Source organism: Ixodes scapularis, unplaced genomic scaffold (genome assembly GCF_016920785.2).
Source record: "Ixodes scapularis isolate PalLabHiFi unplaced genomic scaffold, ASM1692078v2 PGA_scaffold9__187_contigs__length_104089568, whole genome shotgun sequence".
In the NCBI taxonomy this organism is placed as follows: domain Eukaryota; kingdom Metazoa; phylum Arthropoda; class Arachnida; order Ixodida; family Ixodidae; genus Ixodes; species Ixodes scapularis.
The window spans coordinates 41,085,544-41,101,328 of record NW_024609884.1 but is presented as its reverse complement, the minus strand read 5'-3'; the positions used below and the strand labels follow the sequence as shown (position 1 = coordinate 41,101,328).

General features: G+C 45.2%; 1 protein-coding gene across 4 annotated transcripts in view; it reads left to right on the top strand.

Annotated features, from left to right (window-relative positions):
- The window catches only part of LOC8032154 (hemicentin-2), a 132,151-nt gene that overhangs the window by 98,831 nt on the left and 17,535 nt on the right, over nt 1-15,785 (top strand). For all 4 annotated transcript variants that reach the window (XM_040209130.2, XM_040209128.1, XM_040209129.2 and 1 more), the window contains 2 exons: nt 6,974-7,258; nt 9,889-10,191. In XM_040209130.2, the coding sequence (XP_040065064.1) occupies nt 6,974-7,258; nt 9,889-10,191 (588 nt within the window). The remainder of the gene's footprint in view (nt 1-6,973; nt 7,259-9,888; nt 10,192-15,785) is intronic.

Below are 15,785 nucleotides of genomic sequence, written 5' to 3'. Positions count from 1 at the left end.
TTCCTTGATTCTTCATATGCTTTTTGCCAAAATATCTTCATAGAAAAAAAAGTATCACGTGAGCGCCCTCTAAAATTTCTACAGCAAAACCGTACTAGGTATAATTTAAAAAAAAAGAAAAACCGAAAAATCGAAGTGATTAAAATGGAATGGATCAGTACGGTACTACAAAAACCGATTACGCCGGTGCTGCACTTCAAATGTTTATTCTCTCGCTTAAGGAAAATTCGCTCCGATAAAATTTTCTTAGTTACTAGGTAACAAGCTGATGCCCTTAATGAGCCGTTCCGTACATTTTGTTTTCATGGGGGCCTTGATGCTTAATTTGAGTCTGAATGTTTAAAAAAAGATGAGTTTTGGGCAACTTATATATTTATTTTGGGGTAAACTGTTTGCTTTATTGTCCTCAAATGATTTAATTTTAAGCACAACGAATAACAAGCACCCAGCCCAGATAAGGTTTTAAATATATATTCAAGGTCAACACAGCTGTTTCTTTTAAATGCTGAGCATGTCTAGTTTTCTACTTGTTCACTCCGGAAAAAAACACCGCAAAACACTTTTAAATAATATTAACACTGTTACAGGAAGTGGCAATCCTATATAGTAGAGTATTTAAAAGTGATTGTGTTATTCTACTTTTATGAATTAGATTTTTCAGGGATTTTTGACTTGTACCTAGTTCGGGTTCGCAGCTGATGTTTCAGGGAGCGCTCACGTGTTCAAGAATCGTTTTCCTAGAAAATTATTTTGGTAAAAGTTTATTTCGAGTTTATCAAACAGCCACCTTTTTCTTAAGAAATTGGCGATGACCGGCATGACCGTCTGGGACGTTTGCCTTGGAATGACCTTATAGGAAGTATTCACTGGCGGCCATAGCTGTGTGCACGACTGCTGAGCGCGTGCTGATGGCAAGCTTCCCCAGTTCTTTTGTAACGTGCATTCCGCACCCTCAAGATTGCCCGTATTAGCAGCCTATTAATGTGGGCTCGTGCAGAGCATGCGCTCTAGACATCACCCACAAATATGGCGCCCAGTGAATACTCCTTATAGCAGGGGACTCAAGTACACGGTTCGCGGACCGCATGCCGTCCGCGACTCTCTGGGACGCGGCCCGCAAGCGTCCCGTGGTTGCGAGCTCCTGTTCCTATGCCTCGAACGCTGCATGCTACATAAAGAATGACCTCTTGTCGTCCATTCATTTCCACTAGAAACGTAGCTCTGCTCTTATGACGTTTTAACATATTTGGCACGGATCTGTTTTCCTTCCGATCGAGGAATATTTCATCTTACATACCTTTAAGGCACTCGTATTTTCTTGAAATTATTTTATGAAAATCGTAATTAAAGCAAAACCTACCTTACGAAAATAATTTCTTTCACGACATATTGAACTACAACGATTGTGTGCTTGGTTCCTAGTTGTATTGAAAAATTCAAGAGCGTTTGCTGGATTGTGGTATTTTAAATCTTGTAATCACGTTAGGTACAAACCCGAAGTAGTTGCATGAATAAATCAAATCCACAGCACTGACAAACGGGCCATCTTACAAAAAGCAAATATAACGAGATCCCTTCTTTAGGAAATCTCTGCGTGTCGCTGAAAGACTCGGCTGCTTTACAACGTGGAACACCATCGCTGATTTGTTGTTGTTCTTGTTGTTGTAGTTGTTGTTTTTGCCCTAATATATATTAATTCTCCACCCCCCGTTGGCTCTCGACATTTTAGGGGTTGGCTATCTGGCCCCACCCTCAAATTAGCTTAAGACCCCCGCCCTATACCTACTCGCAACACCAGAACTCCAACAGCGGTGTCGCGCACAAAAACAAAATGTTCCTGGGCATAGGCAGATCTTTGTTTTTGCGGGTACCAATCTTGAAAGGAGGGCCTTCACGCTTGCTCCTCCCTTTTATTGACGTCACAAAAAAAAATGCTTTCGTATTAAGTAGAGTAGTGACGCCATTTCCCTCTGAGAAGTGGGGAGTGGGGGGGGGGGGGGGGGGGGGGGGGGCTGAGCCTCTCTTGCAGTTCTTAGGTTGCAACACTCTTATACTCTCTGGGCAATGAAGTTTGGTTTGAGAGGTGGCGCCCTCTTATGCGCGATTTTTGCAACTTTGACATAGCCTGCCAGCGCAATCGTCTTACCGTATCTCGAGCTCGAACATCCGAGTGCCCAGCCTAACTCTGACGAAGGGCTCGCGTTTAATCGTTCGGTGGTTAGGCCTTTCCAAAGTTGCCTATTTTGGCCACCAGCAGCGCTGACTAGCAACCGATCGAGGCGCCTCCTGTTCAGGGCCGTGGAGCCATAGTACAGTCCTCTTGGAAACCGCACACGTGCATGAGGTCGTCTGATCCTCCGTATATTTCAGTTAGATGTATGACCTGATAAACGGTCGGTTACAAAATAAGTCGGAAAATAAGATAGTCACGCACAGACCAAGAAACGCGGGACGCGGCATATTATGTCCACGCTTCTCAATTCGAGATTCGTTCTTCGACGTCCTTATCGACCAATCGATCAATCAGCCACTCGATCAATCTCTTATCTGCACAAAGCAAATGAGGGAACGCAGGAGGCGTGCATGGCTAGCAGATAGGACTACCCGTACGCATGAGGCCCCTTATAGCAAACCTCCCGAGCACACGAGGAAATACAAGTCACTGATGAAGAAGGATGAAGTTTAAATTAAACTAGAATATATTAGTTAATATTAGATTCTCGCAGTCTCATTGGCTGCGGAGCAATGAGATTCTCGTTACTTACCGTCAGTAATTAGGGTGTCTATATTCTAATAAAACTGGAGCGTATGTTTTTCCTGCAACGTATTTTGGGAGAGCCAATCGAGGCAATCCATGCAGGGATCTCGGCGAAGGACTAAACTAAAAATATGTTTAGACCTAAAAACAAAAAGGCTGTGGCGCTGGGCATGACGTTTGACCATGTCCAGTGCCACTCTGCATACTGTTCCTTTCTTGAGGTCTAAAACATATTTCAGCCTAGTCATACGCCGAGATCCTTCCTTAAAGACTGCATTGATTGGCTTTCCCAAAATGCTTTGCGGGTAAGGTAGGCCCTCCATGCAGACTTATTTGAGTGTATCCCAACTAGTGTGCGGGAAAATGAGTACTTCAGATTGCTTAGACTCTACATCCAGCTGTAATAAAATTACTGTTTCATTTATAACATTTCATTTTCTCTCCCTACACTTCTTTTTTCTACTTTCTTCAAGTCGTGAGACATTTCTGCTTGTTTTCACTGTCTGCGCAAATTGAAACGCGGTAGCTTAAAGGCGTTTCTATTGTCCCGCATAATGCAAGAGACATACTCGGTTGACGTTGGCACAGCTTCGATTGGATCTTTAATATTCAAGAGACTGAACGCGTTTCTAATTTGCAGGCGTTCATGAACGCCCATCGGCGGACGCACGAGTGTACAAATATAGAGTAGGCCGTATTCGCGTGAAATAGAAAAGTAAAGAAGAAAAGCGTGCTTTTGTTTTTTATTTGACTTAATGGGACTAAATAGATACGAACGGTTGCAAACGCCCATAGTAACACTTCAGTCCGTATACGCTAGGCAAACCCGCCAATCTGTCGCATAAGTGCTAAGCTCCACGGAGCGAATGTGTAGCCAACAACAACGGCCCCCTCTGGCAAGCGCTCAGAGAGCAGCCAGTGGAGAGCAGGTGACATCCGGCGCAATCGTGATGTAGTCTGTCTCGGGACAAGCAAAGTTGTGGCGAGGCTGACGTCGACAAGACGTTTGCACGCAGGGAATCTGGCCGCCGCCATGTCTCTGCTCGTACGGGCAAGTGCGTGCAATTGCAAGCTTATCAAAGCTATACCTACGCGTGCACGCTGCACATACTTTGAAGCATGGAGCACCAGTTAGGCTATAGTTCTAGGCGAGACAGGCATCGTCCCTGCCTGTCAATGTTCCTAGACGGACATTACAAACGAGGCTTCAGCGACATCCCCCATTTGCCATTTGCTATTTAATTCGTTTTAAAACTCCTTCTCGTGTCTTTTTCAATAGAGATCAGGGTGTCCGATGTGATGCTGCTTCCGACACGTATAGACCAAGAAATAAGCGCCGAAAGTTTGTTGTAGTATTCCTTTAAGGCTGAAACACATGTGCGAAAAAGCAATGAACAATTGTTCAGATATGCGCAAAATAGTTCCACGCGTTTCATTGTTGTTTATTTTTGTTTTAATTTTAAAAGCCGCGTGCGGGAATTTGTCGAAAGAAAACGCAAATACATTTACGGAACCGCATTTGTTACCTGGGCGCAGTAAATACCCTCGCTATGTGAAAATAGTGGAAAAAAATTTTTTTTTTTTTTGTTTCGATTCGGAATTTTGTGTTTTTATACTTTAGTTTTTTCCGCACATTTGTTTCCGGTTTATTAACTGGCCTCCCTCAGAAATCGTACCGAAGCTCCTGCATACGAAAAACAAACGCGGTTCCCTCCATCCCAGACCGTTTCCCCCTTCAGGGTGCAGGCCGCCTTTTTTAAGCGAAGACGCCTGTATCGAGGAATATTTCGAACAATGAATCGTGTTACTTTTTATATACGCAAAAAAATCCAAGGGGTGTGGTTTGTGTGTGACAGTACGATCTCCTGTTGAAGCCTGCACAACAATTTGAAGTTGCTTTTCTTCCCTCTAATAGTTGAAAATTTACAGTAATTAAGCGCCGATGCGCAGCTTTCGTGTCCGCACTCTAAGAAATGCCTGTGCGTCTACTTACCCGCAAAACACTCGAAGAGCCAATCTCTGCGATCTACGAAATCGGCTCAGCGAATGATAAGGCGGAATGTCTGTTTAAGCCTCAAAATTAAGTATGCGCTGCACTCTAAAAAAAGCCCGTGCGTCTACTTTATCGCACAACACTCGGAGAGCCAATCACCGCAACTTGCGGAGGCAGCTCAGCCAATGACGATGCAGAAACATATGTTTAGACCAAAAACCGCAGACTGAGTTGTGACATTAAGCAATGCAAGCGTGACGTTTTGCATTGCTTAATGTCACAACTCAGTCTGCGGTTTTTGGTCTAAACATATGTTTTGGCATCGTCATTCGCTGAGCTGTCTCCGTAGGTTGCGGTGATTGGCTCTCCGAGTGTTGTGCGGGAAAGTAGACGCACGGGATTTTTTTAGAGTATGTGTCATTACGCAATGAAAGCATGAGGGTTTGCATTGTGTGATACCACAGCGCAGAGTTGATTTTCAGTTCTAAACCGATGTTCCCCCTCATCCTTCGTTGAGCTGATTTCGTGATAGCAGAGATTGGCTCTTCGAGCGCTTTGGGGTTAAGTATAGACGCGCAGGCATTTCTTAGAGTTCGCGCCTCACGGGCATAGCAGGCAACGATAAACGGTGGTGAAATAGCAAACGATGCCAGAGGCTGCCGCACGTCTGCTCGCACAACTAGCAGCTATGGGCGGTGTCAGACGCCAGACTAGACGCATCGGATGTCGCGAAAGGGAGACGCAAGACTTGTTAGCGTGTTCAGCCGAACAGCCAAGCTAATCCAGTAGTAATGGGCGGGACCGCTGATATGTGGGCGGGGCTTAGAGCGTGCCGTGAACTCCACCTAAATTGCGCCTAACGGCGGAAATATTGCGCGAATATTTTTTTTGCAAAAAACTTACCCTTCGCCATTAAAAAAAAAAAAAGAAAACATTTTTTTTTTTTCAGTTTAGTTTTTTTTTAAGCGGGGAAAATCTCCTTGGTACTCAAAAGTGACGGCCCTGTTGGGACGCATACTGCTACAGCTTATTCTCGAAGGGTCAAATATTCTCCAATGTCTCTTGGAGTGCGCAAAACCTGAGTGTGGTCATAATATACACTGACAGAATAAGAACGGCAGGGAGGACTTTCAGTTGTACCGCCTCCAGGGCGAGCTTCACAACTTGGATAACTCTTCGGTGTCTTGTGATCTTGGAGCGTGCATGCGCCTCCAAAGCACGCGGCGGAACGAGCGCGCGCCGGAGGTCGAGCATCCGAAAGAGTCGCCTTGCGCTTCTTGTTCCGCCATCTGAATGTGGCGAGCACCAACGTCATATCAGCTGCCATATCGGTGGCCTTGCTGCCGTGCGCCAACCTTCTTGCGGCGTCCATTTTGCTGTCACCAAATTTGTGTTTCTTCGCAATAACAACTGCCAGGAATGACCGCCAGTATGGTGCCAGTATGGGCGGCACGTGCAAGCCATATATCGCGTGCAAAGGAAGGCAGGCTTGGTACAGAGCCCTGCAGACTGTGGGTGAGCACGGTGCCACGGCAGTTTGTTCCAGGTCTTTCCAGAACCAGTATGCCTGTGTTTTGTCATCGTTAATCTGAGTTGCTGTGACCACGGACAGTTTAACGAGGACTCCCCCTCCCGCCTTCGTAGATTTCATTCTTCTTGAATAGCATGTTACATCTGAATACTTTTCGAATTTAGTTTAGGATGTTGCAATTTCGAATAAGATGATTTTATTTTTCTACCTTGATGCACATCGTATAAATGTGGGTCTAATAACAATGTTGCGGGCTTTTGTTGAGCTAGCTGGCCCATACTTGTTAATCTGAACAGCTGAATTTGTTTACGAAGCACGAAGTTAATGGACCGGTGTCCATCCCTTTACCTTCGTGTTGGGTAAATATGTTCAGCTGTTCACACTAACAATTAACTAATAACAATGTTTCGGCAATTCAAGTTGCATAAAGGCCCGTTCACACATGCAGCGGAGCGCTACAAGCATCGCGCTAACCTCGCGCTAAGCGCGTGCTGTCGGCAGCGTTCACCAGCTTTGTATCGCACCGTCAAAACTGTTGCTCATGGCAGAGGATAAGTAGCCGACGACACGTGAGGAGCGCTACATGAGCGCTTCGCTGCATGTGAGAACCGGCCTTAAAGCCTCCAACGTCTTTTTAGAAAAACACTTAGTTTTTTTTTTTTTTTTACTTCTTTTGGTTTTGTTTTGTCAGTGAAGCCTGTCAACGTGAGCATCCGCAACAAAAATACACCCTTGAAAGCTGGTGTACTTGCTCGGGTGGAATGCGAGTCCTATGGATCGAGGCCGCCGCCTCAGTTCTCTTGGTGGCTGGACGGCAAAGAGCTGGTGAACAACTCGAGGAACGTTGAGAACGACCTGTCCATCCTCTACTTCGAGCCGACGGTGCAGAACAATGGCCAAAAACTGTCCTGCATATCCAGGAACCCCTTGATCAGAGACAGCGAATGTGCGGATGTCTGGAGCCTCGACGTTCATTGTGAGTTCTTCTTTGTTCACTTGTTTTTCGCCCTATCAATGGTCCTAATAAATCATAAAGTTCTCGAGAATTAAAAAAAAAATCACGAACATTAAGCAATGCAAAATGGAGAGCCCAGCTTGCCATAACGAGGTTTTGTGATTGCAGTAGTCACGTCAGAGTGCTTGAATAAACAAGAATGTTTGGTTCTTAAGATCGTGAACAGGTTTTTGAAAGAGCTCTGTGATTACTCAGCATGAATTATCTTTGTTCAAGTGCGCAGTGAACATTACTTTATTTATTGATATAACTTTTAAATTAAGACTACACAAAACACGATGATTTCTAACGTTGGCGTTTACTTAGAAATATCGAAACCATATCTCGCCACAGCTGTTTAGCGTGTCAAATGAATCCTGAGTAAGAAAAACGATTTTCAGCATGAATCTTTCCCGGCGATAACTGTATTGAATTACATAATCGTTCACTTCAATCGATGGCATATCTCTCAAGATACCCCAGACTAGATTAGGTAAATATAGGGTGGTTCAAGTCACCAGGCTCGAACTAAAATGGACCGTAAAAATCGACGCCTGCACGTAGCCATCTAAACCTTTCGTCAGAGGTCTATTTCATAGGTCGGTTTTTTCTTGTAAAATTACAATGCGTAGTTTTCTTTTTGTAAAAAATAAGGCCAAGAAATATGCCAGGGTCTACGGCGGGCAGCGACGCAGACGACAGGGGTTCAGTAGCGGTGTGTGTTTGGTGTTCGTATCCATAGAAGGCGTCGGGAGCAGCGTCTGAAGCATAGAGTTATTATAATGCACGCTAGAGGTTCAACTGGCGCTAGTGTGCTGCTGCAAATTGAAGCAGACAGCAACCAGTCCTAAATTGACTTCCGGTAATGCATTTCTATGGGAAAAAGCGAGTGCATTTTCTCCCTGAGCTCGATTATAAGAGCAAATATCACTAATAATTCGTACGTACTAGGTACATTGGAACATTTCTCAGTCACGCAGACGAAATAATTGGTCAGTTACGGCGTTTTTATTTTAAATTCGTGGCATAAAAAACGGTGCTAAAACGGCATTGTACGTGTATTTATGTGCACTGTCGGACACCGTTAGCGCGAACACGACGTCGGCGCTTTCTAGCATGGTGGATATACTTGCCAAACGAACGAAGGAGATCTGGCATACCATGGAGGGACGGCAAGAACTACGCAGTAACACTGGATAAGTAACTCTTTGTGCATGCAGACGATGAAAAGAAATTGAAAGCCACGTAATATAGTCCGATTTCTATTAAATACGTGTACTACTTTATTCTTTCTGCTCATGAATATGTGCGAATATGGTTGTTCTGGGTTGAAAGCATAACCCGCACGATCCAAATCTCTTCAAATAGGGAGAAGCCAGAAAACAAATGCCCAATAAAAACTGCCTGACATAGGAAATAATAAAAAGACATACCTTTCGTAGCCCACATACTTTATTTTTTACATTCGAATGTTCTTTAACCGATCGTAAAGATGCACGACGGAGTCATTTCTATAGAGTGACAGGACGGGCATATTAGCAATATATAAGCGCCACCGGAATGCTAGCGAACCTTGAACACACTCTACATTCCTTTCGATCGTTATTTTGTTAAGAATCGTCGCTCGTTTTTACATACCTACCATAGTACAGAGGTTTGGGCCTGAAATATCGAGAAGTTTAACATCGTTCAGTGGTAAAGAAAAATGCTGTAGCTAAAGCAATTACACTTTCAAAATATCAATAAAGGTACATACTATACGGTACAACCGAAATAACAAAACTTATTCACGTTATTTTCCGGCGAAGCGACAAAATTTACGGGCGTTTTCCCATAGGAATGCACAGGGGACCGCTAGAGTAGACTGGTTGCTGTCTGCTTCAATTTGCCTCCCGGAAGTCGCGTAGACACTAGCGCCAGTTGAACCTCTAGCGTACATTATAATAACTCTATGGTCTGAAGGTGCAGCCGACCAGCGAAAGATAGCAGATGACACGCAGACGAAATCCGTTGGCAGCAAAAGCGTCGCCGTTATGCAGACGCGATTTTTACTCTAAGTTTTGCTTTTATTGTTGGCATTTATGTTTTAACCGAAGGTACATTTCAAAAAGGTTATGTTCATTTTAATAAACCACGGTGGTCGCGAGCCGTCGCGATCGTCGCGATAAGGAGGTGGCGCCATCTATCAATACGAACGCCAAACACAACCCGCTACTGGACCCCCGTCGTCTGCGTTGCTGCCCGCCGTAGACCCTGGCTAGTTTCTTGGCCTTATTTTTTACAGAAAGGGAGCTACGCTTTGTAATTTTAGAAGAAAAACCGACCTGTGAATTACACCTTTGACGAAAAGTTTCGACTGCTACGTGCAGGCGTCGATTTTTACGGTCCACCCTATACTTATTGTAATTCATTTACCGAACAGACACGCTCCAATCTTCATCCTGGCAATGAATGCATAAACTTCAGGTCAAGCACTCAACTTCAAACTTGGGCCACCTAGGTCCTTTAAACCCATATACATAGAATTGTCCACACAAACTATAAAATACCCGTGAATGCACAAACCTATTACTCGACTTGTTGTCGCGTTTGCTTTGTTTTGTTCCTCATAGTCAAGCCACAGATTACTCTCCTCTTCCGGGGGCTGCGAATGCAGCTTATGAACGTTACAAGAGGTGCAACCGTCTCCTTCGAATGCCGAGCGATGGGCAACCCCATCGTGGCCAACATCACCTGGCTGCTCAACAGGCAGCCGATGCACAAGGCAGTGGCCTCAACCCAGGACTACTTGTTTCGAGGTTCCACTGTGGTAGACATTTTGCACGCCCGTAAAAACCACACCGGCACCTACTCCTGCCTCGGCACCAACGCCATTGGGAGTACTCGCAGCAACGAGATGTTCCTGCGGGTTTTGTGTGAGTGTTTTTTTTGTGCTTCCTATTCGCGTCTCCAACTGTCTATAGGTAGCGCAGTTCGTTTTCCAAAGTGGTGGTAACAGTGAGGGTCGGAGATGCGTGCTGGTATACCAGTTGCTGAGCCTGTCTAGTGTGCTGGCTTTACTGAGCGACACACATGATTCCCGCTTATAAGAGGAAGCTAGGCTGTTATGAGCGCAGGACACCTCTTTGTCCTGAGAACAAAAAAAAAACGCCGCAATATTTACGCCAGAAGGAACGTTTTAATTCAGGAACGAAACCGAAACTAACTTATATTTTGACTTAATTTGTCGCTCTACACTCCGTGCGACACGACCGACGCGCCACCGAGCGGCCACTACCAAAGAGGAACCGACACGAAACCGCGCCGCGTACTCTAGTACGCATTGAAGTCGAGCGGTTTCGCTGAGTTCATAGCATGAACTGCCGTGTCGTTCGTTAAGTGGTCCAATCGTTATGCGTTGTCCCGTGAGGACCAAGTTTTATAGCTTTTCAAGTCGCCGACATTTTGTGGGACAGCGACAACGATGGATCCGTGCCATATACGACGCAAGAAATTTGGTCTCCAGATCATATCTGCCACTGTGTCGGCATAGCTGATATATTCTGCACTGCCGCTTTGCGCTCTGCGTTTGGTTTTGTACCATACAGTAACGCCTACATATGTTAGCGCCCATGGGGCGAACTGAAATGCCATCCCACACTCGCGGGTATGCAGTGCCAATTTCGTCGGAGGAATTCCCTCCAAAGACGTTTCGTCCTCATCGTACGTGTCGATTATATTTCCGAACCAGTACGGCATGCAGTCTGTACTTCACGAAGAAAGATTCGGCTGTTACAAAAAGGGACAAATATAAATCTGAGGACAACTACAATGAAACTTGGGATCACTGGACAATCGACGTTTGAGTATGGCAGTTTATGTGATGTGCTTTCTTTTTCTATCAGTTTCCTTTTGAACGTGGAAATCGCCTTTCTTCACATATGGGATTGCCGGTAGGCAATATAGATGACTGCAAAACAAAACGCCGGAATTGTTTTTTTATCACATTAATCCAAAATAACTAATACAGCTCAATAAAAAAAGTGAAAAATATATTCTTAAAAAAGTCAAGTAAATCAATACCATATATATATATATATATATAAATTAATTTACCTTAAAAAAGTCATTTGTTTTTCGCTAGTCTTTTTGAGCACGGGAAATCGATTCCTCAGTCCGCCCTAGTCGCTGAAAACTATATAGCAGAAATATTCAATTCAATATGTATTGATATCGTAAAGTGCAGATTCATGCAATACCTTTTCTTTATATAACCCTCGTCATGGTAGAACAAAAAGAGCTTGATTTGTCTGGTTATTTAGCAAGTTTTATTTGCTGTAATACTTCAGCAAAACACAATAAGAACAGCTCCGAAGTTTATATGAAAATGCCGAGGAAACAGCTCCTCTTCGCCAGATTGTTTTCTATCCGCGTCGTGCAAAATGTGCCACCGTTGCCATTGCTTCTTAGGCCGGTTCCCAGCTAAGTATTAAAGGCCTCTCAGCCGCCCCTAATAAAAAAAGCAAATATATATCGCCCTGGAGCGAGCCGACGTCATCAGCTTTGAAGCCGCGCCGAACGGCACCTTAAATAGGGTGACCACCTTTCTGCAGGCGAAATGCGGGACACCCTGACCGGGGGGGGGGGGGGGGGGGGGGGGGGGAGTGAGTGAGTGAGTGAGTGAGTGAGGGGTAAGAGGAGTACGGTGTTTTCATGACTCAAGGAAAAAGTATTAAAAAAAATCACCATCACGCACACCCCTATATACTGTGCACTCTGAAATCATGTTATACACCTCAAAAATTGTTTGGCGGCTATTAAGCTGGAATAATTTTCACTCGCAGTGATATATTTTTGTTTAATTGTAATGATAAATATTTTATTATGAGTGCCTAAGTTGAAAACATATAAATCGGCTACAGCAGACCCCAATGCATGAAAGGGAAATAACAAACAGTAAGTCTTTTTCGACTTACTGTTTCCTGTCGATACTTACTGTTATACTAACATGCTCATGCACAAAATTAGAACCTTATGTTGTTGTTTTTACGACCATTGTGAGTTGCAGGTTTTTTGGCTTGTTTGGCCGACTTCACTACAAAAAACATTCCAACAACCCTTTCGCATGACACAGTATATGATTTCCAAATAATTACAATAGTTTATTTTTCAACTTTTGGCGAGAAATTTTCGCTCGCGATATTCTGCCATCAAGGGTAGAGGCACAACGGCACATGCGCGTCAGACTCCTGCAAGAACGACGGTCGCTTCTAGCAGTGCTTGTATAGAAAATGCCATACCACCGAGATTCACACGTTTATCAGCGACCTCAGTGCTACCCCGTGACTCGTCTTTCGGAAGCGCCATAATTTGCGTAGTCGAATGCTACGACAATCCGAAATGCGGGACATTTTAACGATTTTGGTATTTCTTGCGGGACGCGGGACATGAGCCCTCAATGCGGGACAGTCTCGCGAGTCGCGGGACGTGTGGTCACCCTAACCTTAAATCCTTTCTCCAAGTGAAGCCAGCTCCCAGCTATGAAACCACGCGATAGCCAAACGGCACTTAGTTTCACCGATCCCAAAGGAGCGGAGTAAAGCTGATGAATTTCGGCTTCGGTCCCATTGGCTGGTGCGCGTCGACGAGGCTCCCAATGGCCGCTGCGCGTCAGTTTCAACGACCGCCACCCAATGGCGCTGCGTGTCCGCGAGGCAGCGGCTCCACCGCTCCACGCCCAAGGTCAAGGGGTGTCGCGAACCGGCCGCGGTTCGAGTTCGACCAGGTTCGACTTTTTGGAACTTTTAGTGGAAAGTTCGACGAACCTTCCATTGAGGTTCGACTCGTGTGCGCATGCGCGACAGGCTGGCCAGTTGGCTTCGGATTGGATGATAATGGCTAAGAGATGAATTAAGTGCAGCGCTGATTGGCTATTTCAGTTAATACAGTACTAAAAAATAAGTTATTAACTTCTTCATTGATTAGAATTAGTTTCTTTTAATTGCAGCTGTTCACAATATAAAATAACTCTTTGCATAAATTTTTTTTTTCAAACGTAGACATGCTTGTATTAAGGTCTGGCCACACTGTACACAAAGTCGAACCGGTCAAATCTGGTGAAAAGTACGAAGGTTCGTCAAACCGGTTCGACCCTGTCGAACACCGAAAGTTCGACCAAAAAATCTAGTTCGACAAAAGTTCGCGACACCCCTACCAAGGTCGGCGCGCCGAGGACAACGCGCGCGATCGACCGTCGACGCAAGTACGCCGGAGGTGAAAAAAGGAGCGGAAGAGCGGCGTGCATGGTTTCGCATTCACAACCCATAAGATGTGCTTAGGTGTACCTCGAGCCTTTTTTCGTTTTGCTTTAAAGTGCGCAAGGTGGTGGCATAATTTTATGGAAAAGTGGCAAGCTTGTGGAAGACAAACCGTATATATACTGACCGATGTAAGATCAACCTTACATGTACAATTAAATCTGCCTGGACCTGTCTCTCTTAGTCACTCCCTTTACCGGTAGGTGTGCACACGAATACAAGTTTTTGCTGGTTTCCTTCGCATTCTGATATGCTTGCATAAGATGCCATGTAATCAACGAAAGAAGTGGGAGATAGAAACAAAGCTCAACTCTCCGATTAGCGCAGAGGAGCACCGCATTTTGCTTGTGTTCAGCCTGTTATACTTTTTACTTGCCTGCAGTTGTTTCTTTAACTTAAAAAAAAAATTACATGGACGGCATCAAATAAGAAACAATAATAAAAACGTAGTTATGCGGTTTGTTATTCTTGTGGAAAAGGTGTTTTTGCGGAAAATCATCATAGTGAAATTGGTGTGGCTCAAATCACAATTTAAATCATATTGGTTTTTATTCTCCACCCTGACCAATGAATTTGTGGAAGATTATTTTCAGGATATAAATGCCTCGTCAATCTTATGAAAATGTGCAGTGGTTGCACCTTTTACAAGCCGGGAAGGTTTCTCGTCGGAAGCCAGCATGCAGTGTGATTGATAGAAGATGTGAAATTTAGTTTCGAGAACAGCTAAATGACCTTCTGGGGTTTTTCCCCAGCCCTCATGCAACGTCACCCTCAACGTATTGGCTCAAAGAACCAAAGTTCCGTCCGCGTACGCTTCCGCCGCCACAGCTTCGTACGCGAAAGGGCGCCGCAGGCTGCTGAACGCGTCTCACTGTTGCACGCCAGCTCCTCCGCTAGTGGCGCTACGCGCGTTTTTCAAAACGCCCCCATAGACCGTTTTATCGTGGGTAGCGCCATTTCGAGAGCGAGAGAGAACAGGGACAATGGCTGAGGTTTCCCCCTTGCTGGTGCGTCAGAAAGAGGGAAAGTCCCGGATGAGAGGCTTCGCCGGTGTTGGGTGTATGCGTGGCCCGAACTTCGTCTGCACTTTTTGCTCTGTTTTAAACTTCCAAACTTAATTAAAGCCTCGGGCTTGGATGGCGACAGTCCCCCGGTCATCGGGACACCATTGCTCGGTCATAGGGTGCCGAATGACGACAGAAAGTGTCGAATACTGTCCAAAGACCTACAGAGTGTCTCAAATGGTGGCCAGGCTCTTTAAATCGACCGCCAAAATCGGTTTCTTAACCTATCGCGCTACGATTTTGTGCAGCGTTGCCCGCAGGTGGTGCATTTTCTTTTCTTTTTTATAAAATTCGCAAAGAGAGAACTTACCTGAGGAAAAAGAAAAAAAAATGGAGAGGCCTAACTTCTATGGAAACGCAGCGAAGCCACCGGTCATCAAACAGTAGGGCGCCGTTTGGCACGGGAAGCAAGAGATGGCGCAAGCGGTCATGACGACAACTGCCGCCAGCGAACGAGCATACGGCGCCGAGAGCCGGCGTCATTAGCAGACGATCTTTTCGAGCGGCGCGCTTTCCGCAAGCGGCGACACTCGGAAAACCAAAAACAGGCGCGGTAACAACAAGGAACTGCAAAGCAGACGACAGAAGTACCCCATAAAAGACAGTCAAAATAACCCGACAAACCATTTTTTAATCGATTATGTGTCCATTCACTGTGTTTTATAAGTAAGGATGATAAAATCATGCATTGGCAACAGGCATCGAAAAAGCTCACATCGCTTTTGAGTCGCAAATTAGATCTGCTATTTGACGCTGGCTCTCGGCGCGGTGTGCTCGTTCGTTAGCGGCAGTTGGCGTCGCGACCGCTTGCGCCATCTCTTGTTGTCTCCCGTGCAAAACGGCGCCCTATGACCCTATGATGAATGGTTTGAAGACCGGTGGCTTCGCTGCGTTTCCATAGGAGTCAAGACTTCTTCTTTTTTACTTTTTTCTAATTTAAGTTAGCTCTTTGCAAATATTATAAAAAAAATGCACCACCTGTGGGCAACGCTGCACAAAATCGTTGCGCGATATGCTGAGAAACCGATTTTTGCGCTCGATTTTAAGAGCCTGGCCGCTATCTGAGACACACTGTATGTAGCTTGCACGGAATCCGGCAAGTGCGGCCACAATGTCTTTAAGCTCCATCGCTTCCACATGACCCCGATC